The 27,637-nt window shown below is 45.3% G+C and overlaps 1 protein-coding gene and 1 long non-coding RNA gene across 11 annotated transcripts in view; one reads left to right on the plus strand and one right to left on the minus strand.

Annotated features, from left to right (window-relative positions):
* Gm36607 lies at positions 1-27,056 on the plus strand. Its single transcript, XR_382639.3, has 5 exons — positions 1-262; positions 392-551; positions 1,698-1,865; positions 5,485-5,659; positions 26,654-27,056. It is a non-coding gene; the product is annotated as a predicted gene, 36607 (long non-coding RNA).
* Adamts16 (a disintegrin-like and metallopeptidase (reprolysin type) with thrombospondin type 1 motif, 16) overlaps positions 21,647-27,637 on the minus strand; it is a 114,048-nt gene continuing 108,057 nt past the window's right edge. For 8 of the 10 annotated variants that reach the window (XM_006517268.4, XM_006517267.4, XM_006517266.4 and 5 more), the window contains 2 exons: positions 23,941-24,088; positions 21,647-22,816 (listed from right to left, as the gene is read on the minus strand). In XM_006517268.4, the coding sequence (XP_006517331.1) occupies positions 22,701-22,816; positions 23,941-24,088 (264 nt within the window). In that variant the 3' untranslated portion in view covers positions 21,647-22,700. The remainder of the gene's footprint in view (positions 22,817-23,940; positions 24,089-27,637) is intronic. The other 2 variants (NR_137640.1, NM_172053.3) reach the window with 1 other exon arrangement.

The following is a 27,637-nucleotide window of genomic DNA, read 5'->3' on the forward strand; positions in this document are numbered from 1 at the left end:
TGCTTTCCCCAGTCCATGTTGACATGTTTATTTTTGTCTTTGTTCAGCTATGCTTAAGCAGTGATGTTGGTGAGACTTTGTGTGTAGCTTCTTACTTCCCTAGGAGACACACTCTCACAGCAAACTCTCTGATCTTCTGGCTCCTGGAATCTTTAGCTTTTAACATATGGAATCTCTGTGGATGCTTCATACAGTGCTTCATTTCATCCGCCTTGAAGACAGAGGGACATTGGTGATAATATCAAGAGGTCTCTTGCAGGAGGTAGGTATCTCTAAATCCTGAACTATGTGTCTGAGGAGGAGAAAATTTGAATACTCTGTTCCTTTGGGAACTACTGTTTCTCTTCCCCTTTTTCTCAATGATCTTGTAAACTGATGCCTCATTTCATAGAGCCAAAAGGAGCCCGAGGTCATCAGATCCCAAAGGAGTCACAGTGGGCAGCCCACAGCCTTGCAAAGGAATCTTTTGGAGCAGAAGCTTCAACTACTGTGCTGATGGACTCAGTTCCTAATACAACATGGTGGACCTGATCTCATGCTAAATCCAAAATGTGGGTGACAAATATTTTTTCATGTGGCAAATTCAAATGACGCAAAAGTTGCCAAGCTTCTGAAGAGCCAGGCTGAATGGTGGTAAATTCTATGGCTGTTTATTAGTACATGTGTGTTATAAATTAGTAAATGGCTTGCCTCACATCTAAGATGTCATGATCTTTGACTTTTTCCATGACCACAACTCACATGGATGTCTTGATTCTTTGGCTTGCACAAAAGTAGCCATTTATATTTCATAGTTCTGTAGACTAGAAGTCCAAGGTTCTAGCACATTTGCTACTTGGTGAGTATATCAGGACTTTTGTAGACCTGCCAGCAATGTAAATAAGGATACAATATTGTTGATATTTAAAACTTAGGCCTTTAGCTTGGGATACTTCTTGTCTATTTTAACATGACTAATTATGGTCAGTGTCCTTCCATGTTGTCAGGTCTACATCTCTGTTCTTTCCTCTATCTTCTGCCCACCTCTACCTACTGTTGGTGAATTTCTGCCTCTATTTTTTCCCCAGAGTCCCTATGTCTGGCCAGAAGTGTTGTTCACCACTTCCTGTTCTGTTATTGACAACTGTCCTTTTATTATATACAATAGGCAAGTAAGGAAGGATGAATGTTTACAAACTATGAGGTCAGTGATAAGACCATATTGAGGCCTCATATTGAGGCCAGTACTAAGATCCATCTAGTACCCAGCCCTCTGCCTGGACAGCAATCAACAATGAACAGTAGAGAGACACAGCATTGCACAATATACACTAATAGGTAAGAGTTTGTTCTCTGAGTTGTAAGGCGACTGTTTTCTTGCTGTATACTCACATGGCACGACAGATGAACAGCTCTCTTTTGTGTCGCTTAAAAGAACATTAATTACATCATGAAACTCCACCCTTATTATCTATCACCTCCTGGAGGTTCTGAGGCTCAACTGTCACTGTGTGGATTAGGATTCAGTATGAATTCCGGAGGACAATCAGTCTCTCACAGAAAGCTCTTGCTTGACCTACATAGAGTTTGGTATCCTGAAGATGTTTTTGAGTAGCCCCATCTGAGTGGTGCCTGCTCTGACTTATCTATCTTTACTATCGCCAATTCTCTTCCACTCTGCTCACTTTGTGCACTTAAAATCTTACTGGTTCCTACAGGTGCTTGAAAGTGAGACTCTGCTCCAAGGCCTCCAAAATGGTCATCTTCATGGTAAAGAAACCAGCAATATGATCATGATTTATAAAACATCCTTGTTGAGGAAGAAGATCACCTGCTGTTCTTTGATGACTGGTAGATGACTGGCCCTTAAACTTGGTATAGGTTAGGTAAGGGTAAAATATGGGTTTACCATCTTTCTATTGGTACAAACTATTGTCTGTGTTCACTTGGGAATCAAACTTTACTAAAACAAGAGGCTCTTGAAGCTAAAAGAGATGGCAGGGAGCATCTAAGCCCCTGGCATTGCTTTTAAGAGAAGAGATGAAAGAAGAGGCATGGGATAGAGCAGAAATGCTGAGCCTTTCTGCTTGTAAGCTGCCCAGTCCTAGAAAGCAGTGCTTTCTTTTCCAGAAAAGACCCCACCTCCATTTTCTAAAACTAGACTGAGGCCTGATTGGATATACCTGATGTTTATGCAGATGAAGCGGCTCTGCTTCTTGTGATTGGATGACACTGCAATATATACAAATCTGCAGGCATACCCCTTCATGAACCTGGATGAGAAACTTTGGCTCCATCAACTGAATAGCAAGGTAGAGCTGAGCAGTACATGATGGCACAACCAGGAGCAGAATTTTTAGAGATAACACAAGTTAGGGGATTGTCAAGAGAGTCTTGACATTCTTTGGAGACTGTTGTTGCTGGGCAGCCACGAAAAAGCCTCAGACTCCAGAAGGAAAGCTGACCCCAGGACACCATGTTTAAGATGTTCAATTGTGAATCTCACCACCAAGTCACAGGCAGCTTTGGCTGAGGTCATTAGTGAGCTATTGCTGTTATAAAACATCAAAGTATGCTTGTCGATAATAAAAAATACAAAAGGAGTGTTTACTCAGCCTCTTTCATCAGAAACCTAGACTTTAAAAGTATGATTTTTTTTTTGTACATCCAATTAAAGATTCTTTTCAAGAATCTGCCTTGGAAGTTATCCACCCACCTCCACCCCTAAACACACCCACCCCATCTCTACACCCCAACCCTCACCTCCACCACCCATCCTCCCATCTCCACATGCCCTTCCAAATCCATGACCTTTGATACTGTTACATATATGTGTATGCATATAGATACATATATGGTATATATGTATATTACATGATAAGTTATTTAGTATTACGATATATAAGTGTTTATGGCTGACCTCTAGAAATTTGTAAACTATCTGTGAGCTGGTCATGGAGAAAGCAGAATTTTTCTCTTTTGGCATTGGGATTTTTGTAGTTCATCTTCTAGGGGTGGGGCCTTGTGAGATTTCCTTATCCATGTTGGCATGTCAACAACTCATGTTGTCCTTATTGAACCCCTGGAATGGTACTCACATTCAGGGCTATTCTTTCTGGCTTAGACAATCTACTCTAGAAACACTTGAGCTGACATACCAGTGTCTTGGTACACTTAACCCAGTCACTTAGATAATGGAAGTTAACAATGGTTTTCCATCTATAGTCAGGGCTGGACCAGAGATGGAGGCCATTTTTTTCTGAAGAAATGAGGGAAACGTAGTTTTCCAATTTGTGGGGCACATTCTAGAGAGCAAGGGTGTGGTAAGCTGAGGATTGGGTGTGAGGTGATGGTTTTCTTCGTCCTGTGACACAAGGGCATGGCATGCAGCAGTGACTGGGTTTAGTGATCCTGAGAAGCACAGCTATCGCATAGCACATTTGGAAAGTGACAGTCACATTACAGGCTAGAGGTACCGCAGCAGTGTGACAGGAAAACAGGAGAAGGAAAACCTTCATGTTAGAGGCCATGGGGGCTTGGAGTGGGGCCTGCACTACCGCAGCCAATGACCATGTTCAATGACATCATACCCATGCTGTTTGCCCAAGGACCCCATGGCATCAGCCCCGCGTAAAGGAAGAACACTGCAAAACTGACAAAGTTCCACAAACACACAAACAACCACTTTCATCAGCCTTAAGCATTGACCCTCTCCTGGGTCAGAGAGCAGCTTCTTTGAGAGAGAATGAGATGAAGTCATTCCATTCTTTCTCATCCCCCTTGGACACTGAGGATCATTTGGGACTCATCTACTGCACAGGAGGTTTAAACTCTTACCAGAAAGCAAGTAGGCTTTACACGACCTCTTTTTAGGCAGTCATTTCTTAGATAAGACATGAGAAGCTCAAGCAAGCAAAAATGGAAAAACAAAAACAACTCAGATGCCCAAACCCCATCGAACTTCCCTTTTGCTGTCTAAAGGATGCTATCAGGAAAGCAGGGAAATAATCCCAGAAAAGAGAAAAAGATTGAAACATTCAATAAGTGAATCACACCCACAATCTAAAAAACATTTATTATTCAACAGTACAAATGGCTTCTTGTAGACAATAAAGAAAACACATTATTAGCACTTATCCAAGAAGTTCAGTAGATTAGTTATTAGAGAAAAGCAAACTGAAACTGAAATAGGATATTTTATTGAATCCTATCTTGTCATGTGTAGTTAACGTTTCTTTCTCTTTTCTGAAGGGAAACAGAGGGAGAGGATACGGGAGAGAGGGAAGGTGGTGGGGAGTGTGAAAGAGTAGAGGGAGGGGAAACTGTGGTCAGGATGTATTGTGTATGAGAAGAATCTATTTTCAATAAATAATAACAAGTAGTAAATAGAACAATATGAGCTACCTGTTTGCACATATTAGACACCTGAAGGCAGGAGGACCACAGTGCTAACTACAGGACAGGAATGCTAAGGACAGGTTAAGCTGTGGAAAACAGACCCTTACACACTGCTGGCTCATAGGAGAAACAGTGTAGCTGTCTGGAGAGCTGAGTGAGCCTCTCAAAGTTAAACAGAGTTACCACAATACCCACTATACTCCTAGTTACAACCCCAAAAGAAACAAAGAGGCATGCTCAGCCAGACACTCACACAGGACTCTTCATAGCACATTGTTTCCCACAGCCAAGGCAGAAGAACAACCCCAGGATGACTGGATAAACAAAGTGTCTACTTTCATCAGCTGGGAGAAGAAAACGTTCACCCTACTCACTGCACAAAGGGAAGGGGTCCTAGACAATGACCACATTCTAAATGAGTCTGCTTATGCAACATGCTAATGTAGGCAAAATCATAAAGACAGAAGGTCAATCAGTGGTTGCCAGAGGCTGAGAGGCTGAGTGCTGTAGGATGGAGTTTCTATGTGGGGAGATGAAATTGTTCTGGAATTGGGTGACGAAGAGAACCGTGGATATATTAAAACAGCCCTGGAAGCACTTAACTGTGTTATATCTTAATTTTAAAGAAAACAGAGTTGGAGAAGACCTCAGAGAGTTTTGTAAATAAGCTGATAGGAGCTGCATTAAAGAAACAGAGCTGGGGACCATCATCAGAGCGAACATCATCTGTTTCATTTTTATTTTAATTGGTTTTTTTTTTTTGAGAATGGTGTGCATGTTTTCTGTATTTACAACATTTTTAATTCATTTAGCTATGAAGCCTGAAAACCCAAGCAATGACCAACATGGCAAGATATTCTCAAGGGAACAATAGTAGCGCTTGAACCTTGGAGGTACCCAACTGCCATCTGACAGGGACTTAAGGCTGGCTGAATAGGAATTGTGGATCTTACCTGTGGCCAGTAAGATCATGGACTATGGCTCAGAGCAGAAGAGAACTTACTATTGTTACTGTCCTAAATAGTATAATGCCTAACTTCATTCTCTCTCTCTCTCTCTCTCTCTCTCTCTATATATATATATATATATATATATATATCCCCACAGGTAAGAATAGCTCTTTCTTCTCAACAAAGAAGCTTCTTTTTACAACAGATGGAGACCATTACAGAAACCCACACAGTGCAGAGAACATATGACAGTGCATTATCCCACCATAATGGGTACATCTCAGTGACAGACTATGAATCTAGTCACACTTCTGCTGGTATCTTGGGTGCAGGTAGGTACGCATGGTACAGTCTGTTACTCTGGGACTTCTTAGTAGTTTAATGAAGAAACAGTCCAGTAAGGAAGGGCATCACACCTGGGTGCAGAAGGGGTGCGGGTGGGAGCGATAGCCCAGAGCCAAGAGAGCTAAGCAGCTCCAGCCTCGGCCCCAAGTGGGGGTTACTTTTCCTGTGGCTTAGTCAACATCAAGAGTGTTGCAGGGGCAGAGGGAGAAGATAGCAAGAGTTCTGACTCATGGAGGCAACTGAGTATTCACACGGGAGGATAAGACACAGAAAATGTCGTGGGAATACTTATATTGCTTAGGTCCCTCAAGAAGAGGGATTGCATACCAGGCCACAAGGACGACACACAGAGACACTTGTGGGGCCAGGAGGCAGGAAGGAGGAGGAATGGGAGAGCCCTTGCTGCATTTGTGTCAGATAGGCAGGTGACAAAAGGCCATGTTGTGGTTGGTTTGGGGACTCTGGGCTCCAAGGGGTCATCTGTAGTAGATGACAGGACAGATGCTGGCTTAGTATGGGAGCTAAAGATGGTGGCTTCATCCCAGGAAAGCCCTTTACTCTCTAGTTGAGCAGTCCTGTGAGGGGCAGACTCTGCAGTTAGTAAAGAGTCAAGAGGCAGAAAGCAAGAATGTTTTCTCCTCCCTAACAGCTCTCCCCAGGGACATTGATCATCCCTTCAGTGGCTCTGTCACAGGGGCTGTCTCTAGTCCTGAGTACCCAGGATGGTGTTGGTGTAGTCTGACCCCTTCCTCTGTGGGACACTAGGAGGCACAGACTGACTTTTGTCCCATCTTCTTTCCTTCCTTCCTTCCTTCCTTCCTTCCTTCCTTCCTTCCTTCCTTCCTTCCTTCCTTCCTTCCTCCCTCCCTCCCTCCCTCCCCCTTCCCTGCCTCTTTTCCTTCCTTTCCTCCCACCAGATATCCCTTTCCTTCATCGCCTCTCCTCTCTTCATTCCTTCCTTTCTCCGTCCCCACCTCTCTTTTCCTTTCTTCCTTCCTTCCTTCTTTCTTTCTTTCTTTCTTTCTTTCTTTCTTTCTTTCTTTCTTTCTTTCTTTCTTTCTTTCTTTCTTCCTCCCTCCCTCTCTCCCTTCCTTCTTCCTTCCTTCCTTCTTCCCTCCCTCCCTCCCTCTTTCCTTCCTTTTTTTTTCTTTCTTTCTTTTTTTAACTCTTTGAGTGTTTGCTTGCAAGTCTGTGTACTACCTGCATGCAGTGCCTGTGGAGGCCCCAAGAGAGAATCAGATACCTAGAACTGGAGTTACAAATCATAGCCTCCTCTTGGAGGCTGGGAATTGAGCTCCATGTCTTTAGAAGAGCAATCAGTGCTCTTAACCACAGAACTATCTCTCCATCCTCAGCCCATCAATCCTTAATGTTGCTTGTTTTTAGATTATTATTTTTTCTCAAAATAAATTCCTCATCAGTTTTAGGGGCTGGATACATGGGTAGTACTCATGAATCAAAGGTCATTTGTTTCTGTCCCTTCTCTCCTAAGCCATTCAGTTCTAGTCGCTAAGAACCCACACACATTGCAGGAAAGATGGCAGAGAGACAGAGAACAAAGCTATAAGGATCCATCTGTGACTGATTTACATACACTTAGAGATAAACCAATCAGAATCCACTATGAGGAGAAGTCAGGAAAGGGTGAGCTGTAGCCTTCTGGGAATGTGAAAGGTCCCATGCCGTGTGAAGGCAGAGTAATTTTGAGATGAGTCATGTTAACAGGAAACAAATGCATATAAGATCCCACCAATGAAGGTGGCTGGAGCAGGGCCTGGTGGGACGGAACTCAGGGTGTGAGTGGGCAGGCTGGGAAACTATGCTAATGTTTAGCTTCATCTGTCCGAATTCCCTTGTTGCTAATAGTAGTCTTGCTACCCCATCACAGCAAACTTAACCTGCGTGGGTTGGTGGATGAATTGCTGGCCTCAGTTGTGTAGATTTGAGATTCACTCCTGCCTCTATCTTCCTACCTTATCAAGGACTTGGTTCTCTGGAGACCCACTCAGTTCTCTTCTGACCTTAGACCCTTCTCAGGGAGAGGAAATGCCAAAATGAAGACACCGAGCTCTTTGGGCTTTACTACAAGCCCTAGTGATACAACTCAAAGAGACCAATTGATAATTGCTTTGTAAAGTTGGACACTGAGAGCAATTTATGTCTCACCATGAAATACAGCAATCAACACCAAAAGGGCTTTTCTTCAGACAGGGTTTAATGGTGTTTTTGATTAAAGGGAAACATGATGGTAGCTTTGCTTGTGAGCTCTAGAGTTGACCCTGAGAACTGACTACAGAATCTCCCTTCCCTTCCATAGAAACCCCAGGGGACATTTAGACTTGTTCCTTCCAGAATCCAAGTCTGTTGCATCTAAGAAGGAAGATGAGTGGGCACTGTTCTTAACTCCGTTAGCATTGCTATGGTTACTGAGATCCGTTGACTGCAGAGGTACAAGGGCGGTGTGCTATGCATCTTCCCAGCCACCACTGTGCTTGCGCAGTTCTGCTCTGTACCTTCCCAGTCATCACACTGCAGTTGCACCTGTGCAGCTCTGACTGGGGGCCCAAGATCCTGAAGGGGGGGAACGACGATTACAGCCTGTCTGTCTGCTGATGAAGCAGGCTCTCTTTGATTCATAAGAGGCAAAAGTCACAATGGATAATTCATGAGCTGACTAAAGACTCATCCTCATGAAATCATGTATGTGGCTGAGCCTTCCTTCCATCCAGGCTAGGTCGTTATGCACAATGTTGTTATGAATATTCATAAGGTTTTTCAGTGAATGTGTTTTCAATTTCCTTGAGCTTATACATAGAACTTTGTTCTACTGCTGTGTCATGTGATAAATCTGTTGCAATTTTTGAAGGTCTGCCAATTGATTTCCAGAGGGGCTACAGCATTTTGCATTCTTAATACTTGGCACTTAAAGACTTTATAATGAACTTGTTATTGTAGCTCTGCTCGTGGGTGTGAAGTGCCGACTCACTGTGGTTCCCTGATGGTTACTAATATTTGCCAGCTTGTTATCTTGTTGTTGACCATTTGTAGGTCTTTAGAAAAACACTTTAGATTTTTCTTTCCATGTATAGCTTTTTTTCCCAATTTGACCTATTTGCCCTTATATTGTTATTTTAAAAGTTTTTTATACATTTCTGGATAGTAGGCCTGGTCTTCATCTTTGGGAGCCATTACATTATATTTTGGCTCAGGATGTCGGTAGGGCACAGTAAGTGCATTAAGTTGGCAATATCATTAAACTAAAAGCACACTTCATGCATCTAGTCACATGAACGTCATGCTTAAGCTAGGCCATATCATATGTATTCTGAGCACGTAGTTTAGCCCACAGGTAGAGCTAGTCATGTAGCATGAAGCCTGCATTGCGCACATCATGATGATGTGCTGTGTGGTTCATGTAACTTACTCAGTGCCATAGCAAAACGGAAACCAGTGCAAGTGCTCGGGGATAGTTTTGCATCACCATAAAGTTGAAGACATTTGCTGGATCACTGTGACAGAGATATCTCTTCTACCTTAGACTGAGAAATGAACAAATCACAGTGTTGGTGTCACTGTTCTGGGGTCTGAGAAGTTTGAGAGTCTTCATGACTCTGAGGCTAGAACTGCCCAAGCACACAGTTATGAGGCATTTGAAGGTTTACCCTCTCAAGGGCTTTGCTGTGGTCATAAAGGATAAAAGGGAGAAAAATAGAGAAAGGGGGAATCGGATGAGGCTCCAAAGAGGCTTTGGGAACGAAAAGCTTCATGGATTTTGTGACCCTAGAACTACAAGTTTCATGGCTTGATTCTTGGAGAACTGAAGAGCCCAAAGTAATACGCCCTTGCTTGTGACCCGAGGACATCCAGAAAGAGTGTCTTTTGTCTCTTCAGAGTGTGTGGCCCATGGGGAGGAGTTATTCGCAATCCCAGGGGCAGGGGCTTGCTTGTCCATTGCTGTATGTAGGAAGCATGCACAGTCACTGTCTCCCATTATGCCCACTGTTCAGTCAGCACTCCCTTGGCTAGCAGGATGCCATGGTTGAGGGTGGCAAAGAAAAGTCACTGTAGTGATGATGTGTATCTTTATCTGAAGATAGGAAAGGAGGGGGAGACTCCAGGGAACCTGAGGTATGTGCCTGAGGTATTTTGTTGTTGTTTTACATTGTTTTTACTTTTTATTTTTAAGTGGCAGTTAATTGCCCCTAAGTGGCAGAAGGCTGTGTCCTAGCAATATCTGACATTTTAAAGAACATATCCTTCCATGCCTTTTGTGTATTTCATCTATTACATTACTACTTTTGCAGAGGAAGTAGAACTGGTGCACTAGCTTCCAGGGACACGCCCTCTTGCTTACCATGGCTTTGTTTGCACATATACGGGCCTTGCAATTTCAACCAGTCCTTTATCATAGACTCCCCAGTAGGTGGCCACCTCACATTGTCTGTCTTACTGGCAAAGAAATCGGCGTTCATCCATAGCCCTTCATTTATTCCTTAATAACTACCAATGTTTTCCTCCAAACTAGCAGAGACAAAGCACTGCTTGGGATGTCAATCGTTTCTCTTCCATTCCATGTATTTGCACAGTTATGATGGCTGTGGATAGCTCTTGATGTGTTTTACCCTTTCATATTTGCAAGCTAGTTGTCTGAAAGACTTGGAATATGAGATACATACTCTGTGCACCATCAACTATTAAGTGCTGAGACTTCTTTCTGTGCAGTACGAGAGCTCAAACTCATAGCTTTGTGCATGCCAGCCTAGTCCTCCATCTGAGCACTCCAGCCCAGTGCTCCATCTGAGCATTCCAGACTAGTATTCTATCTGAACATTCCAGTGCAGTGCTCTATCTGAGCTCCCCATCTAGTTCCAGAGACCCCTTCTTGAGTCCCTGATATTCCTGGCCTTGGTCCTTTGGACTGGGCCTTGTAGCATTTTCTATTCCCTTTCAGTTACTGCAGAAGGAATCCTAAGCAGTGATGCTTAAATGAGACCTAAACAAGAGTAGCTCACATTCTGCCCACAGTCTGAAAGACACAGGTGCTTGCACAGCATGGCTGTCATGCATTTCTGAGGGCGTGATCTCTTGGAGCTAGATGCTAAGAAGAGACACCGTGTCCTGATCTAAGCTGAGTACAGTTCTGCTATTTTAACAATGGGTCCAGTCAGCAGTAAGGACACCAGACTGGAGATTCAACCCAGGTGTAAGTGGAAAGAGGAATGGGATTCAGGGTGGAGGGAAGTGGGAAGATGGTGTCATGGGGTGGATCAGGCAGCTGGGATTTGGTTGGGAGGTAAATGGGGTTAGATAGAAGCAAGCTCACCTCTGGGCAGAGCCAGGCTTCTGCATATCCCAGGAAGAATGACAAGGAAGGGATGGGGTGGGGATTCCTGAGACTGCAGACCCGGAGGGGAGCAAGTGGCCACTGAAGCTTGTGGAAGCAGCTGAGAAGGTTCAGGAAAGCTGAGCTGAGAGGGATGTGTGACTGGGCACTCGAGGAGAGAGCCTTAGAGAAGCCACATGGGATCAGAACAAGACTTCCGAGTTTCTAGATCCAGGTTCCAATACTGGCATGCGCTCAGGTGCGTTGGGATGGAAATGTGCTTGTGGCGACCAGAAAACAACCATGGGCGTCATTTCTCAGGCATATTTTGTGTTATTTCTTTATTCATTTTGGAGACAGCATTCGAGTCTGGCTGGCCCGTGAGTCCCAGGAATCAGGCTATCTCCATCTCCCCAGTGCTGGGATTACAAACATGCATCACATTCACCTTCTCTTCTATACCGGTTCTGTTACTCAGGGCCTGGTGCTTCCCTGGCGCGCACTTCGCTGACTGAGCTACATCCTCAGCCCTTTGATCCCAAGTTCCTGCAGCTGCAAGAACGGAGCTTCACTGAGACTGACTCTGAGTATGTGGAAACATTGATTCAAGAGTGATAGCCGAGTTGGTGACTTCTGAGAAAGTGGCCTTGTCACTGTGTAGCAAGGGAACTAAATCGGAACCACAGAGATGAATGATGTCATTGTTAGGAGTCCCTGCCATTGACCAGGGCCCTGGAACAGAAAGGCTTACAATGAGATGGTACATGTGTCAGGGATGTCTTCCTGTGATGTCCCCTCAACAGTGACGGTGACATTGAAAGTGTTCTGAGTGCTGAGCATTTGCTTCCAGCTCCTCCATGCTGTTCTGTTCTGCTTTATGCATTTTGAAACAGCATCTCTATATGTATCCTTGGTTGTGCTGGATGGCACTATGTAGACCAGGCTGGCCCTGATGGGACTTCCAGAAATAAATGACAATTATAAAGATTTTAACCTCTGTAGGACCACACATCTCTAGCAACATCATAAACTTCATAAGCTATGTCCTCTTCTCTTCATTTAAGCTCACCCAGAGCTGATTAGGGTAATGAATACACAACACTCATTTAAAGAGAAAAGTGAAAAAAAATAACAAAATAATTCTTCCAGTGGATCAGAGAGAAAAGGATATATACTATATACCAAGCTGTAGGTGGCTCTGACAGCAGAATGGATGATTCTGTAGACCCAGAGGCTAAAGGACCAGGTGTCTCCAAGGCTGGTTCCAGGCAAGGGCTCTCTCCCCAGCCTGTAGATACAACCTCTGTTTGTGTTGTCACATGACCTTTCCTCTGCTTGCAGGAGAGACTGGAAGCTATTCTCTATGAGAACAGTGGTCCTGTCTCATTAGGCTCCCACCCTTCACTGAACTCATTTCAAACCTTATCTCCAAAGGTAGCCAGCCACACTGGAGCTTAGGGTGTCATTGTGTGGACTTGGGGCACACACATGATTCCATGTGGAACATGTACTCAGGGGATGAGACCTTAGGCTTCTCACAGTCGTGGAAGCAAGAGTGACAAGGACAGAAGCATGGACATGCACCACACATTTGAGAACACTCACAGTCACTTCAAAATGACGGAGGACAGAGAAACTGAACAAATACTCTACCCGTTTCCTCTCAGTGGTGACACTTTATCAGGGTAAAGAGGGAGGTTTGGATGTGCCCCAGCTACTGAAAAAAAAAAAAAAAACCTAGAATGGTGTGGCCTCATTTGTATTGGTAGAAGCTTCCTCCAGGGAGGACAGCTCTGTGATATCCAGTGCCTCTACAGAAGACATGGAGTTCGGCATCAGTGAGAATTGGCAGCTACTGGTGCCCCTTGGCACAGAGTCACATGGAGAGATGAGCCAGAGGAAGTAATTCTGGGTTTTGTAGAGACCTATGTGGCATGCCTTTCTTGGCCCTGAAAAGAGGGTGGTGGGGTTCAGATGTACAGTCCGAATCAGTGGATCCCCTGGACACCAGGCTGCCTACCTAGGGAGCACAGCAGGATCTGACCCACTCTACTCTCCTAACCTCAGGGCAGGAAATTGTTTCTGGCTTGTCCCTCACTTCAGATTAGCATTCATTATTTGCATATCCACAACTGATCCTTTGTGGGTCTTAGTCCCCAGATGAGAGGAGTCAGCTTGGTCCAGCTGTCAAAAGCACAATTTTAGAGGAAGAAATCTCCATCACTGTGAGTGTGGCCCAATGCTATCACCAGCTGGGTGTCCTAAGATGCTTCACTCAAGCACATAGACCTTGGAGGCATTTAATTGCTCTCAGATCCAGTCAAGAGGCAAGTGCACATGGGCAAGGCTATTTGTGGGGGACACTGCCAGGAGTATCTCAATCTATATATGCACCCCCCCCAGTAGCCAGGTAGCCCTGGACTCTACATAACTGACCTCTTCCTGCTCTGCCTGTGACCTAGAGTCTGGGTTTGGGCATAAGGATTTCAGCAGTCGTGGACAAAATGATTTCTGAAAACCCTTTGAATCTTTTCATATTTTGTTTCTAATTCAAGGCAACACTTTTCCACCAGCTGCCTGGTGAGTGAAGCTCTGGTTTCAAGGCCACTTCATGTCATTAAGAGATGCTCAGATGTAAAGAGCATTTGACACTCTTCCATAGAACCCAGGTTTGATTCTTAACACCCAGATGTTCATAACTGTCTGAACTCTTGTGCCAGGGGTTCTGCACCCTTTTCTGGTCTATACTACATGGTACTCAGTGATTCATGCTAGCAAAATACCTACCATAAAATAATTTAAAAAATTAACTCCACGATAGTCAGTAAAACAGAAAGGCTAGCATCTTAGAATATTTGAGAAGCCCCAGGGGTTGAATTCATTTGTTTTATAGACAATAAAACAGGTAGGGAGTTGAGGCTAATGTAACACCCCTGTTGTAACACAGATCCTAGAGCAGCTCTTTGACTGACATAGTAGGGAACCTTGCTCAGAGGAAGTGTGCTCAGGGCCTTATACTGCTTTATCTCTCCCTCTCAGTGCCAGAGCATTAGGCAGCCTGCACAGCCAATGACGTCATGGGGCCACACTACTGGACTCCTTCCCTGCCTCAGGAATATCATGCATTGCTTTAGCCAGAAGACCACACACTCAAGTGGCAATGTACCCATTTAGAGCAAAAGCACAGAGGAAGTTGGCCTGTCCAGTAGCATCTGTCTCTTTCTCTTGGGCTGATGGAGCAGTATGTCCTTGTTGGAAGCTGAACAAAACATCCCAGAAGGCCCTGTGCAGTCCATGTATGAAATAGCCTATCAGAAGGTGGTAATAAAAGAGTAGGTGTGCAGTGATGGTATGGAAGCTCAACAGGATACTCGTTAAGGGGCATACTCTATAAGGCTGGGGTGCTTCCTACATACTCTGGTGTTCATGCACACTCTGGCCACTACTTTAGAACTCAGTGGTTGGATAAACAAGGCAACACTGGATGCACACAGGCACGGGTGAGGATGGTAGGTGACCTACAAACGTGTGAACACACCTGAGATGTGTGTAGCACTAGCCTGTTGCAGCTGCTTGGTGTGAGTGTCTTGAGCAGTCATGCAGATAAACGCTTCATCTCTGGTAACCCACAGAATGATAGGATGAGTTCTCATGGTTATCTCTGGCCACATGAAGACAACTGGCATGTGATGAGGACAAGATAAGCTATGGTCTCACCTGCAGAAGACTGGGAGCCATGCTAAATAGATAGGTATTGTGTAGATAAGTCCTGTACTGCCCCCACCGAGACCTGTGCATGCAATGTGTCCTTTCTTAATCTCAAGGGGTTTCTATTTGATAATGAAATATGTGGTCACCCAAGGCTTAACCCAGACACAAGTGCAAAACTATCCAATCTTTATACTAGCAAGAAAGGCTCGAGAGCTTTCAGTTGAAGATAACTAAAATCAGTTGAAATGAAATATACCCATATCACTTAATTATCAGTTTTTGTGTAGTTGAATGTACATGCACAAACAAAGCAGTATTCTGAATTAGTAGGTTGTGTTTTAAATCTGTTAGAACTCATTCTCTGTATCTATGTCACCAAGCAAACCCAAGTTTGGGTGTAGGGCCAATGTTTGCTGTGCAATCTCTTGCTAGTCCGCTGGCTCAGCTTACCTGAGCGATGATCCTACTTGGAAGGGTGATGCTATCTTTCTCCCTAGCAGGTCCACAGTTCCTTTAAGGCAGGAGTCATGACTTGTGTATGAAAGCCATAAAAGAAAATCAGTAGTCTAAGATGGAAACGCTGTCCAGAGAAACTGAACCAAGTGGGATTGGATGCTTGGATTTATGTGTGGAAAGATACACTTGCAGATATAGGCAAATGGAGAGGTGTAGAAAGAGGTCTATAGGTAGATGTTAGACATGCATAGGCGGAAATAGATAGATGGATAGATAGATAGATAAACAGAGAGAGAGAGTGAGATAGATATTGATAGGTAGATATAGATAAGAGATACTTGAATAGATAATAGCTAGGCTAGCTAGATACTGATATGTAGACATAGATGATAGATAATAGGTGAATAGGTGGTAGATAAGTTAATAAATAAATAGATGATACCGAGCTATTTAGATGGAGAGATAACAAGTACATATATAGACAAAGATAGAGGCTGACAGATTGTTACTAGATAAACAAGAGAATTTATTAGGAGAATTGGTTGTAAAGATTTTCGAGGCTCACTGTCCCATAATCTGCAAGCTGAAGGGTCAGGGCAGCTTGTAGCATTATTCAACTCAAAGTGGATGCTCCAAGGGCTTAGAACTACTGGATTGGTCTTAGCATCTGACCACTTAAGAACCAGAGATAAGGGAAAATGTGTGTCCTGGCTGAAGTAAGAGAAGCAGTTTGGATTTCATCTGCTTTTGGGGGGAGTGGGAGGGTTATGGGCTTTCAATATATTGGATGGTGCTGCTCACACTATTGATGGTGGTGTTTACTACATTTAAAAATCCCAAAGCCAATCTTTCCACAGACAGCATCATAGCATCTAGAAATATTGCTATATCACCAATCTGGGCATCCCTTAGTACATTCAAGTTGATACCAAAAATTATTAATATCGAAGAGAAACAATAGAATCCATTTGTATGCTGACTTTTGATGTCCTAGTGGTCGCAATCTCTCTGAGGCTTCCCATGTGACCTACCTGCTTCCCAGCACTGCTGCTCCCGATCACACCACTGACCAAAGTTACCAGCTCTGATATATGTGAGTTCATAGAACAGTTGAGGATCTGCTGTCAGTAAGTTGGGTTTCACTACCCTTCAGACTCATCATGTCTAAATGAAGATAATCCTTTACAGAGAAGAATCTTCTACAGTGGGAGAAATGGGGGTGAACTTTGTGGCTCTGAGCTGGGGATGAATTGACAGTTCTAAAATCTGACAGAGGTAATAAGAGTCATTAGAACACCCATGGAGTTCTTGTGACTGGAATTCCCGGTGAGAAGCACAGACTGTATTTCTCAGTAGAACTTTGCTGACCTCAGTGATGGATTCCTAGCAGAGGAAATAATGTCTGCCGAAACAATGATGGCTTTCGTTGTGGCCCTCTATCTCAGTCACACTGGAATAGGCTAATTTCCATTTGGGCCAACATGATGGAATTTGAATGAACAACTGTAGCATAAACTCTTTTATATCTAACTTTTAATCTCAAGCTCTTAATATAACATTTGCTTGTAAAAGGTTTTGCAAAATGTTGCCCAGTATGCATACCCTTGCCCACTGCCCCTTTCTCTCTAAGAATGGCTGCTTTTTCCTGAACTTCAGGGTTCCCATATGTGCATGGAAAGAGGAGAGAGTGCTTTCTTGGAGCTGTGAGGTCTCCTTCATGGTGCTATCTTCCTTGGACTTAAGGATCCTACACCATGAGTTCTCTTTAGCACCAACAACATAGAATCCATGCATACATTTACACGGTGCAATGACTAGCACCCAGCTATGTAGCTCAAAGTGCCTGCTCTGGGTCTCACTCAGCACAGGGTATCTCTGTTCTTCTGCCTACTATTATACTTGCTTGCTACTCTCATTGCTTTGGCTTATGAGGGCCAGAAACCTGGATGTGGTGCTTTGAATGAGGAATACTCCCATAGGTTCAGGTATTTGAACACTTGATGCCCAGGTCATGGTGCTCCTTAGGGAAGTTTTAAGAGAATAGAGCCTTGCTGGAGGAAGTACATCACTGGAGGAGTGCTTTGAGAACTTATAGCCTCATACAATGTCTAGGTCACTCTTTGCTTCTGACATGGTGGTAGAAGTGTGATCTTTCAGCTTACTGCTCCAGCTGTCTGCTGCCAGGCTTCCCTGACATGATGGGTTCATCCTCCTGAAATCCAAATACACTCTTTATTCTGTAAGGTGCCTTAGTCATGATATTTCAACACAGCAACAAAGAGGTGAGTTGGGTTTTCCTGTTTGTGTTGGAAAAGAAAGGAAATCTTTAGGCAAGGGGTGATGTGAGATTTCTGCTAAGTAGGTGACAGAGGGAAGAACACTGGAGGCTAGCTGTGAATGGCAGTGTGGACCCACCCTATGAGGGATGAACCACAAGACAGGTCTTTGCTGGCATCGGCTAGGAAGGAATGCCTTGGAGACAAAATGATCCCTGTCACAAAGCACGCTAGAGAAAGGGATGAGGGCATGCTTGGAGGGGGAGCAGCAGCAGCACTCAGTGAGTGCTTTGCAGCTAGGGATTCTGGGAGTTCTAAGAGAGTCCTCCATGAACAATGGTAAGCTTTCTGGTTTCAGACACTTTGAGTATGCCCCTAAGTACAGACAACAGGAATTGTGGAAGCAGAAGGGGAAGGATGGGGCTAACCCCAGGTATGTTGTGTTGACATGCCTGGGCTTATCACAGGCAAGACAGTGGAGTACACATGGTGGTGCCAGACTGAACACATCTGTCAAGTAGACCCTGGTGGGGGTCAGGGCCATCATATTAGCAGACTTTGTATTCTACCCTTGTTTAGGTTCTTGTCTGGGGCAGAGGGAAGAGGCTCCCGGGTCTTTGTTCCCATTGGGGAGTACTGTTTGTAGGGCTCACTAGCCTCAGCTTCCTGAAGTCTAGAGGCATGGCATGCTTACAGTAAAGGAAGATGATAAGAAGCTTGGGAGAAGGGCAACATGCCAGAGTTGTGGAAAGACCAGGGCAGAGAGAGCATATGAAGCTTGCTTCCTGTCCTGCTCTAGCCTGAGGCAGGAGTGGGCTTGCAGAAATAGCCCCAAGGGGGGTTGATGTGTCCTCTGAGACACAGATGCATGAGCACCCACGGGAGCTGAGAACTGGCTGCCCTGGCTTACCAGACAGGCTCAGAATTACAAAGATAAGCAATAATACTGGATATGGGGGTGGGGAAGGGTGAGTTTTGCCACAGGAATTTTGAGGGGTATAGGAGATTTTTTTTATCTTAAAGTCTCATGCAGATACTAGACACTGGAGTCTCTGGGCTAGGCTGGGAGGGATTGTTTGAAATGGGGAGCTTTGGCTAGATCTAGAGGACAGACAGGCAGACAGGGGGGAAGAGCTGTTCCTGATCTGCTTTGTCTGGTTGGGGCTGGCTCCTCACTCTGTCTCACCGCAGCTTTGTTTTGTCTGACTCCTTCACAGCCTGGAATTCCTGGGGTCTGCATGTTGTCCAGATGGTTGTGGTTCCTGTTGCTGGGACATTCCGGGCTCACCCCATTGGGTTCCCAAACATAGCATCTGGTATGATTCCCAAGAGGGCAGTGGGTAGGGACAATGGCTGCCTCTGGCTCTGTCACAGCTTCTGAAGACAATTGATAAGGGAGCAGAGATAATCCCTGCCTAAGCCTTCATGAGAAGACGAGGCAGCCAGAGTCATACTCAGCCTAAACTCGTCATTCACCAAGCATGCTGAGGCTGTAAAGGTGTCTCTCGGTTCTCTATTTCTTTGACTATGGCCCATTTGTCACTAAGAACAAATGTGGTAGACAACACATCATGATCAATCACAATCACCTGACCACAGCTCCTTGGGCTCAGAACCATACAATTATTCCAGGGCAATATGAGCAGCCAAAGGTGAGTCCTGAGAAAGGAGGGGTGCACTGAGCACCTCCATGGGTTCACTGGTACCCAGGTTTTGACATTGCATATGGGGTGTGCTGCATAGGAGGGTTGAGAGGCAGGACCCTACCATGCACTTTGAACTGGGTGTGTCCCTGTGAACTTCTATGCTTTGCACTTAGAGCCATTTCCTGGCCCAAAGTTACAAGAAACTATATCAGAACACACAATTGAGAAAGAATAAGAAAAGTCCTCCCGTCGGGAAGAGGTTATATGATGACCAGAAATTTCTGGACACTGGAGTCTGAATATGGTAAGGTCCAGGTGCAACAGCGGGTTCAGCACTTGCCTTTAAGGAAATCCATGTTTATCTCCTTAAAGAATGAAGGTGTGTGTATGTGTGTGTGTGTGTGTGGTGTAACAGTAGGTTCTTCTTTTAAAGTAGTATCTGAAGATACTCAGGTATTGGGGCCTTACTGAGAATTACAGATGGAGAATGACTGGCCCAGAGACAAAGAGGCTAGACCATTGTGGTGACAGGAGTATGTACCAAGAGGAAGGACCACACAGAGTGGAATGAAAATATGTGTAAGGACACAAGACAGAGGCTCGTGACTGCCATGGCTGCTGACAGGGCTGGGCTTCTGCTTCCTGGTTAAAATCACTTTTGCATCTTAAAGACTGCTAGCCTGGGAAGCACCTCCTTGTCCAGTGCATTCTGCTCCTCCCACTGAATTCAGAATGCCTGTCCCCTTGTAATGAGAGCTGCAGGTCCAGAGCTGTATAACGTGAAGTATCATCCTCTCCACTGCATTCAGCAAACACTAAACACATCCTAAGCAAAATGTGGTACTGGGCAGTTGCTTGCTCCACTGTTGATGGCAGAGAATAGATAAGGGCTCTGGTCAGACCTGGTGCAGCCTGGGTAAGATCCTTTCAGTCCTCTTCTGAAGAAGGCCATGAGTAGCTATGACCTTGGAGTGGGAGTCAGAGCAGGGGCTGAGTTTCCTAGTTCTGTTCATCCTGACTTTAGCATACCTGGTCCAGCTCCCCTGTCATTGTTTTCCCTGAGAACAGAGTCTCAGACAGACAGTGGCTGCTCCATTCACTCCTCTACAAGCTCACAGTTCTGTCCAGTCTTCAGAAGGCTGTCTTTCTCTTGACACCATTGCTCCTTGTAGAGAAGCCAACACCTGTCTGATCCTATCCGTGTGGAGCCCAGCTGTGTTTGCTTATGTCAATGTGTAACTGCATATTATCTCCTTGAGGGACTGGGGCCATATCTTGGTCATATATGGAGATAATAACAGGTTCCCAGAAGTTTGCTCTGATGGCGGGGCCTTGGAGAACTGCCATAGAGGGTCGGTGAATCAATATGGCTGATTTGAAGAAATAAGGCTTTGGAATGTGTCACTCAGCATCCTCTATAATTTTGTTTTGGTCTGTCTCTTCAGGGAACATTATACAGAGTTTCTTTCTTGATCTGTGTGTAAAATCGGTTGTGGAGTCTCTCTACGTGGGTAGATGAGATGGCCTGTACTCAAGGCTGTGGTGTGCTCCTGCAGCAGCAGAGGTCTTTTGCAAGTGAAGCAGACCACCTGGGTGAGTGGACCAGCCATGGGAGCTGGCTTTCCCACAGTGGATTAGCTGATGATCCCTTGTAGGAAGGGGTGTGCCTCAATCCCAGGAATAGCAATGGCTTTCCATGGACCCCAGCTGGTTATTCTGATTGGTTAGTGTGGCCAGAGCATGTGATATGCTGGTCAAATCAATGCCAGACACTATGCTCTGTAAAAGTGCTTTCTAGATGTGACTAGCATTTGAATTATTAACCTTTAAGGGAAGATTATGTTCCAGCATATGAGTTGGCCTTAGCAGATGAGCTGAAGGCTCTACAGAAGAAAATAGAGGTTCCCCCTGAAGAGTTGTCCGACACTGGAAAGATATTTTGGTTGGTAGACAGCTTGCCTTACAGAGACAAAGCTATTGTTCCATTCCTAGAACATTATAATCCAGATATGATGGCACACCCTTTCTAATCACAGCACTTGAGGAAGAGAGGCAGGGGGATCTTCCCTGCATGGTCATTCTTGGCTACACAGTGGATTAAAGGCCAGCCTGAATGGAAACTATATCTCAGTTTGCAGCCTGTTCTCTTAGGAGATTCACAGTCTAAATGGTAATGACATCCATTTTGTTTCCAAACTGCAGGGTTCTACTACGGAACTCATGGTGAGTGAGCTCTATAATCAGTGAGCAGTCCCTTGAATGACTTCTCTTCTCTTTATACCTCTGTGGGTTCTGTGTCTCAGGAGAGCTCCAAAGAGAGCCAGTAGGGATTGTTGCGTAAATGCTTCCACACAGTACACAGCCTCCATCACCCACCCTTGCCCATCTCTCCCACAGATCTGTCCTCTTCTCCTCCATGACACTGGTGGAGAATTTTTCTCTTAGGCCAATCACAGTTTTTCCATGACATTTTAAAACCCTCTTAGAGACTGCTGTCCTGGTATCCCCTGCCATCCATCCCTTCATCTCAGCAGTAGACCTCATGAAAAAACCATGAAGTGGTTCCAAAGCACACCATACAATATAAAATTTATTATAAAACTTCAGCAAATATAAATATCTGGGTTCCTACTGGGAAGGCCCTAAGTGGGGAGACCAGAAATAAGCACCAATGCAGAGGGAGATGGGAGCAGAGGTTGGAGGTGGCCGTGGGCCCTTTCCTTTATAGGCTATTGACCTTTGCTCTCAGCTCAGAAGTAATCAAACTTATGGGATGTATTTAAAAACCACTCAACACACAAAACACAGTCTAGACCTTAACACTAACAGCACATTGGCCCCTTGACTGATTTCTATTACAGGGGACCCTCACTTTCCAGGGACACCTAGATTTTAATGTAACCAGTGCTTCCAATCCCTCATTTAAAACAGAACACTGAGAAATGGGTTGAGACAGGAACTCACTATAAAAAGCTGAGGAAGAAGACAAAATGTTGAAGTTGCCCCTCCAGCTCAGAGACCAGAAGTACAGAAAGCACCTTAGCAGGAATGTTGTTTTTCCAAGTATGCAAAGCCCTATATCATAGCCCCCATCCAACTTGCAGGTACCTGTTCCAGGAGCCACTGGGACAGGAAAGAATTAGCCCATACCTGCCTATCAAGGTTCGTAAACCTTTCACAGTGAAAATGGGGTCTCCAAAGTAGGAGGAAGGCTGGTGTCTTGGATGGCAGATATGTGAACATTTTCCTGATTTCTTGGTCTTTTTCTTTTAAGAAATGCACCCAGCATTTGCTAGCTTGGATCTGGCTGTCTTTAGAACTTGATTCCATTGAACGAAAACATGGGGGAAAGCTGCTTCCTGTGCACTATAGCACGGACTCTCCCTTCCACGTGCAGGAGACCAGCCCGCAGGATCCCACTTCCCCACCCAACAGGGTGCAGTTATGTGTTCCCACACTCAGAAACACATGGATCCACTCTAGGTCAAAAGACCCACAGTCCTTCTTCCAGCTCCTGTCTTTTTTGGATGCATCCCAGTGCACACCATGCAGCTCTCAGGGCTGGCCTCTCTCTCTGCCATGGGGACATCTTCTTGTTTCCAGGACTGGTCCCAGCTCACAGGTTGGATTTGGAGCAGGTATTGCAACACTGCTTGCTGTAGAACCTGTGGCCACACATGCCGTGCTGAGGTACCAGGTAGCACCAGTGGAAGAGGTCTTTGCAGAAGGTGCCTAGAAACAAGCACACTGCATGTCAGTCCGAGACTCCGATGAGCAGCACTGGACCCTATCAGCTACCTCTGTTGCACAAAGAAAAGTGAATTTGTTGTTGCCAGAGAAGAGCTCCCCCTCCAGGCTGGTGGTTAAGGTTTGAATGTGAAACCTTGTCTAGAGACTGTTTTGTCTGAACTCTTGGTTCCTAGTGTTGATGGAGTTCTGGAAGGTCATGGAATCTTTAGGAGACTGAGAGTCACTAGAAAATGTGGGTCTTGAGGCTGTAGAGCCTGGCCCTGACTCTGGCTTTCCTTTGTGTCTCTGCTTTCTGATTATGGATACAATGTAACCAGCTATCTCACACTCCTGCTTCCCCCCCCCCACCGAACCCCTACTTCCAGAGCTGTATCCCCAAGTACTACATAAACCAAAGCGTATATGTGTGTGTGGTGGGGGAACCATCTCCATGAAGGTACTTCCTGTGAAGTATTTGGTCACAGCAAGCAGATATTTATATGAGCTGTTAAAGGGGCCTTGCAGGACACTTGTTTTCATCAAACCCTTCCTACAAAACTGGGGCTTTCTTGTGCTAAATGCACTGATCCAATTCCTTGTTCCCACAGGATGTATAAAATATGGACACTGACTGAATGCCATCCACCTGGTTCTCAGGATGAGCCAAGTCACAGGCTGCCTTAGCCCAGATGGCCTGGTCTAAGGTTCAGCCTGGACATCTGAGACATTTATGTTTGTCCATTGCTTAAGGTCTTCTGCAGGTACACAAGGATGGCTTTTAGAGTCAACCCAAGGAATACAGAAGTTTGGTATATTTCAAGGTTACTTTTGTTATAAATGGTCTTTCTAATGATCACAAAGAGCATACAAAAAGATGTAAGCATATGCCTTTTAAAGGAGAGACATCACAAAAGGTTCTGTCCTTTCTTGGGTAGGATGAGAGTGGCAGGAATAGCCTTGTAATTATTTCATTGTAAAATTGAAGGAGGATAAAAGAAGGGACAGCCCCAATTCCAGGGTGTTCCAGCCAGCACGCCTGTCTCCTGAGATCTTCTAAGGAATGTCTCCAGAAGTTTGACATCACCGCCAGAAATACCCAGGTCCAGCTGAGCTGTTCTGGCACTTACCTCTCTTCTCTGCAATGGGGCAGAAATGGGTGTTGCACGCTGAGGAGGTCTCAGGTTTCTCATGCAGGAAGCAATCTGAGGCTGGCTGTCCCCGAAGCAGGCACTGTACAGTCCTCCTCTGCACACCACCCCCACAGCTGGCTGTGCACTGCAAAAACCACACACAATAGTCACAAGCTGCCAGGACATCAGCTCAGCTCAACCACTGGCATGCTCACAGGTCAGAGGGCAGGACAACAAGGAAAAGAGTGGAGATCCCTGAAGCAATGCAGAAACGGCAACTCCATCTCACCCTTCCACCAGCATGCACAGGGTGTATGTCCAGCCCTCTCCTAGAGCCCCACAAACCATCCCAAGCTGTGGGTGCTCCGTGACCTGGCTGTCATCACCCTTCTTGAGGATCAAGAGAAGACCCCCTCGGTCTGTTGGGATGCTCTCAGGTGGGGATGTAATGCTGCAGTCTTGACTAAGGTTTCCTGGGATCAGCATGATGGAGCACAACATACTTGTTAAAGACATCAATGTCTTGTATACAAACACAGGTATCTGTGGATTGTCTTAGGATTTCCTCAAATCATAGACAGTGTAAAAAAGAAAAGACTCAGATCCTATCTCCAGGGAAGTTATCACAGGTTACTTTTATGTTAAAAAAAATCAAGGAAGTGTTCACCTACATCATTTTGGTTTCTTTTTAACATACTTGAGGTTATGCGATTGTTGATCGACACTGAGTCCAATGACAGGTACTCTGTCACTAGTGTGGGGCTTTGCCTTAAATCTGGCCTTATCATGTCCATGGTGCCAAAACCCTATTGCTCCTTCTCTTGCTCTCCTCTGCCTTCAAGGCAGCCATATTCAGGGTTAACTGCAGATATGAACCTCTGTCTAGAATGTTCTTGGATGTGTCACTGATGACATTGGAAGCTAGTGCATGCAGGAGGAGAACAGGTTGCTTTCCAATGACAAGAAGGAACAGTGTCGTTAGGGACAAGATGGCGCCTTCCCTGAGAAGCCTGGGGAGTCACAGGGGTGTTAAAGTCAGACTCTTTTGGACTACAGGCTCCTCGGGATTCCTAGGTCTGGGCCAGCATGCTGGGCAGGAGCTCTTTGAGTTAGAGCATCATGTTTTAACACTGTAATCATCAGTAATTCAGGGAGAATGGAGAATGAGCTGCAGAGATCAATGTTCACTGGCTGTCAAGGAACCCATGCCACAAAAACTGCATAGTTTTTCCTCTGATACTAGTGCTTAGTCGGGATGTGTGGCAGGATGCACAGAGAGACTGACAGAGGAACTCTCATGGGTCCTTGGAGAGTAGTTCACCCAAGAAAGAAAACAGCGCAAGTCTAGACTGTGTGATATCAGCTGTCTTTAGGCAAGATGGGTGGCTCAAGTATGTTAAGAATGTGAGCAATTAAAGGGACACCTGGAAGATGAGGTCAGTGCTCAGTCGGGGTGTGTGGCAGGCAGGCAAACTGAACAGTTGCTTAATGTTCAGGAATCATACTGTGAAAGTTCAGGACACACATGACTCAATCCTGTTTGCTCGCCCACACTTTCAAGGCAGCACACTGGACCCGTTGTCCCACTTCAGGGGACTAGAGCATCAGGAGAGGAACCAGCGATCCCTTGTCCACAGCAGCCCTCCAGGGTCAGCCGACTGAATGCTGAACTTGTCCTTGCTGCTGCCTGCCACCATCAGACTACTCAGGGTGACCCCAGATTCAGTGGGACCAGAATGTAATGTCCCATCAAACAAATCACCTTCCCTTCCCCAGCGAGGAGGGAGGGAATTTGGACACACAGTCCTGGGAATCTCAGCTAAAGGGGCTGCATTTTGTCATTTCATTCTCTTTGACTAATGCACTGTCAGGCCCTGAAGCCTATGATTGGAATATTTCCTAGAGCTAGACTCCTTTACTTCAAGATCAGTGACAGTAACCCATGGTTCAGTTTCCACTTGTAACTATGGCAACCAGAACAAACAATGCTTTGGGCAGCTGCAAGTTTTGTTTCTGAGTACCTCCAGGGTCAGGTGGGTCAGCAGGTTCCCCACTCTGTGTCACATTTCCAACATGCTGTAAAAGCTCCTTTCAGCCCTTTGTTCTTTACTCTGTGCATGTCAGGCCCCCAGCTCAGCTCATGGGACATTGAGAGCTCTTGGGACATGGGCAAACAGGACTGAAACAGCAATGGGCCTGGTCTCACCAGGGACATCTGCAGTTATTTCTATCTACCTGCCCCGAGTTCTTCAAACTGAACCTATTCCTGTTCAGCTGAAGATTCTACTCAGTGTGACAGTGAAATGTGACCAACCTCGTAACACAGCTTCATAGCATCTTCTCTAAGACCAACTCTTGAAAACCGAGTAATCACTGAGCTACCAAAATAAAGCCTATGCCAGGGTTGGGGGCATACTGTGGGGGCGCCACTCTCTGAGGAGAAGGAGAGGGAATGGGGGAGGAACTGTGGGAAGGGAGAACCAGGAAGGGGGGCATTGATCAGGATGCAAAGTGAATAAAATATCTCCTATTGTTTTACATTATGTTATGATTCTAAGTTGGGAGGCATTCTCAACTCTCCTCTGCAGGTTGAGGGCCACAGATTGGATACACTTAGCGGATTTAAAACAGTTATGTTTGGTTTGATGTGTTTTCCCATCAATTGATTCCTCTAATTAACAACTATTAATCACCCTCACTCCTGTATCAGGCTGGGCTCTCAGAATTCAGCACTCATTGATGGACACAGAGACTCAGCCTCTGGCCTCAGGGTTCCTGGTGAAGCCACTGATCTGATTAGCGTGTGGTCCTCAGCCTGGCAGTGCAGCAGCAGTGAGAACCCAGGCCCTCAGCAATGCCAAGTTCGCACCTTCACCTCCCAGTCGCCCCACCCCCTCTCTGTTTCAGGCTTGGCACTGTCACCAGTGATTCAGAAACTCTGGTTTAGAGAATTCGAGAATTCCCCATAGGGAAAAAATACTTGTGTAAGAAACAGCCTCTCAACTTCCCAACATTGGACTGAAAGAAAAAAAATGTTCTGCTCAAAATTTTGGCAATGTTCTGAATCGATAAAGATTGAAATATACAAGGAGATGAAAAGAAAATATGAAGTTAGAAAATGTGTATTTCTTTTTCTCTTCAGGGAAGGGAAAATGTGGAAATTGTTTATCAAGTATGCAAACATAGTGGCTTCAAACTCAGCTGTTTGTTTAGGATTTTCATCGCAGAGTTCTTGGGTCTTCCATTTACACACAGATAAGATGTTCCCGGGGCTCCTGGGAGCCAGCAGCCCCAGGGCTGGAAGGCAGGGAGCCAGCAGGGGTCAGAAGGCTCAGTTGGATGCTTGCTGTGGCCAAGCCAATGACAGCAACTTTGGGAGGAAGACTGTTCAGTAGAGAGTCTGGACCATCAATTGCTTTGCCATCTTCCTGCAGCTTTCTGCTGGTGGCACAGACTAGCTGTACTCTGTGTGTGCTCCCCTCTCTTTCTCTACCATTGCCACAGGGTTTCATAGTTGCCATTTATGAAGCCAACAGTGTCATCTGTAACACAGCTGCTGACCTCACATCGTCAATGACCTTCTCAAATAACATGTACTACCCCTGGTCCTGCTCTGCCAAGCTTTGAAACACTCATCTCTGACAAGTGAAGTGAGAAAAGTTTAACGGTGATCACGTTTAAGCTGTTCCCAGCC

Source organism: Mus musculus, chromosome 13 (genome assembly GCF_000001635.26).
Source record: "Mus musculus strain C57BL/6J chromosome 13, GRCm38.p6 C57BL/6J".
In the NCBI taxonomy this organism is placed as follows: Eukaryota; Metazoa; Chordata; class Mammalia; order Rodentia; family Muridae; genus Mus; species Mus musculus.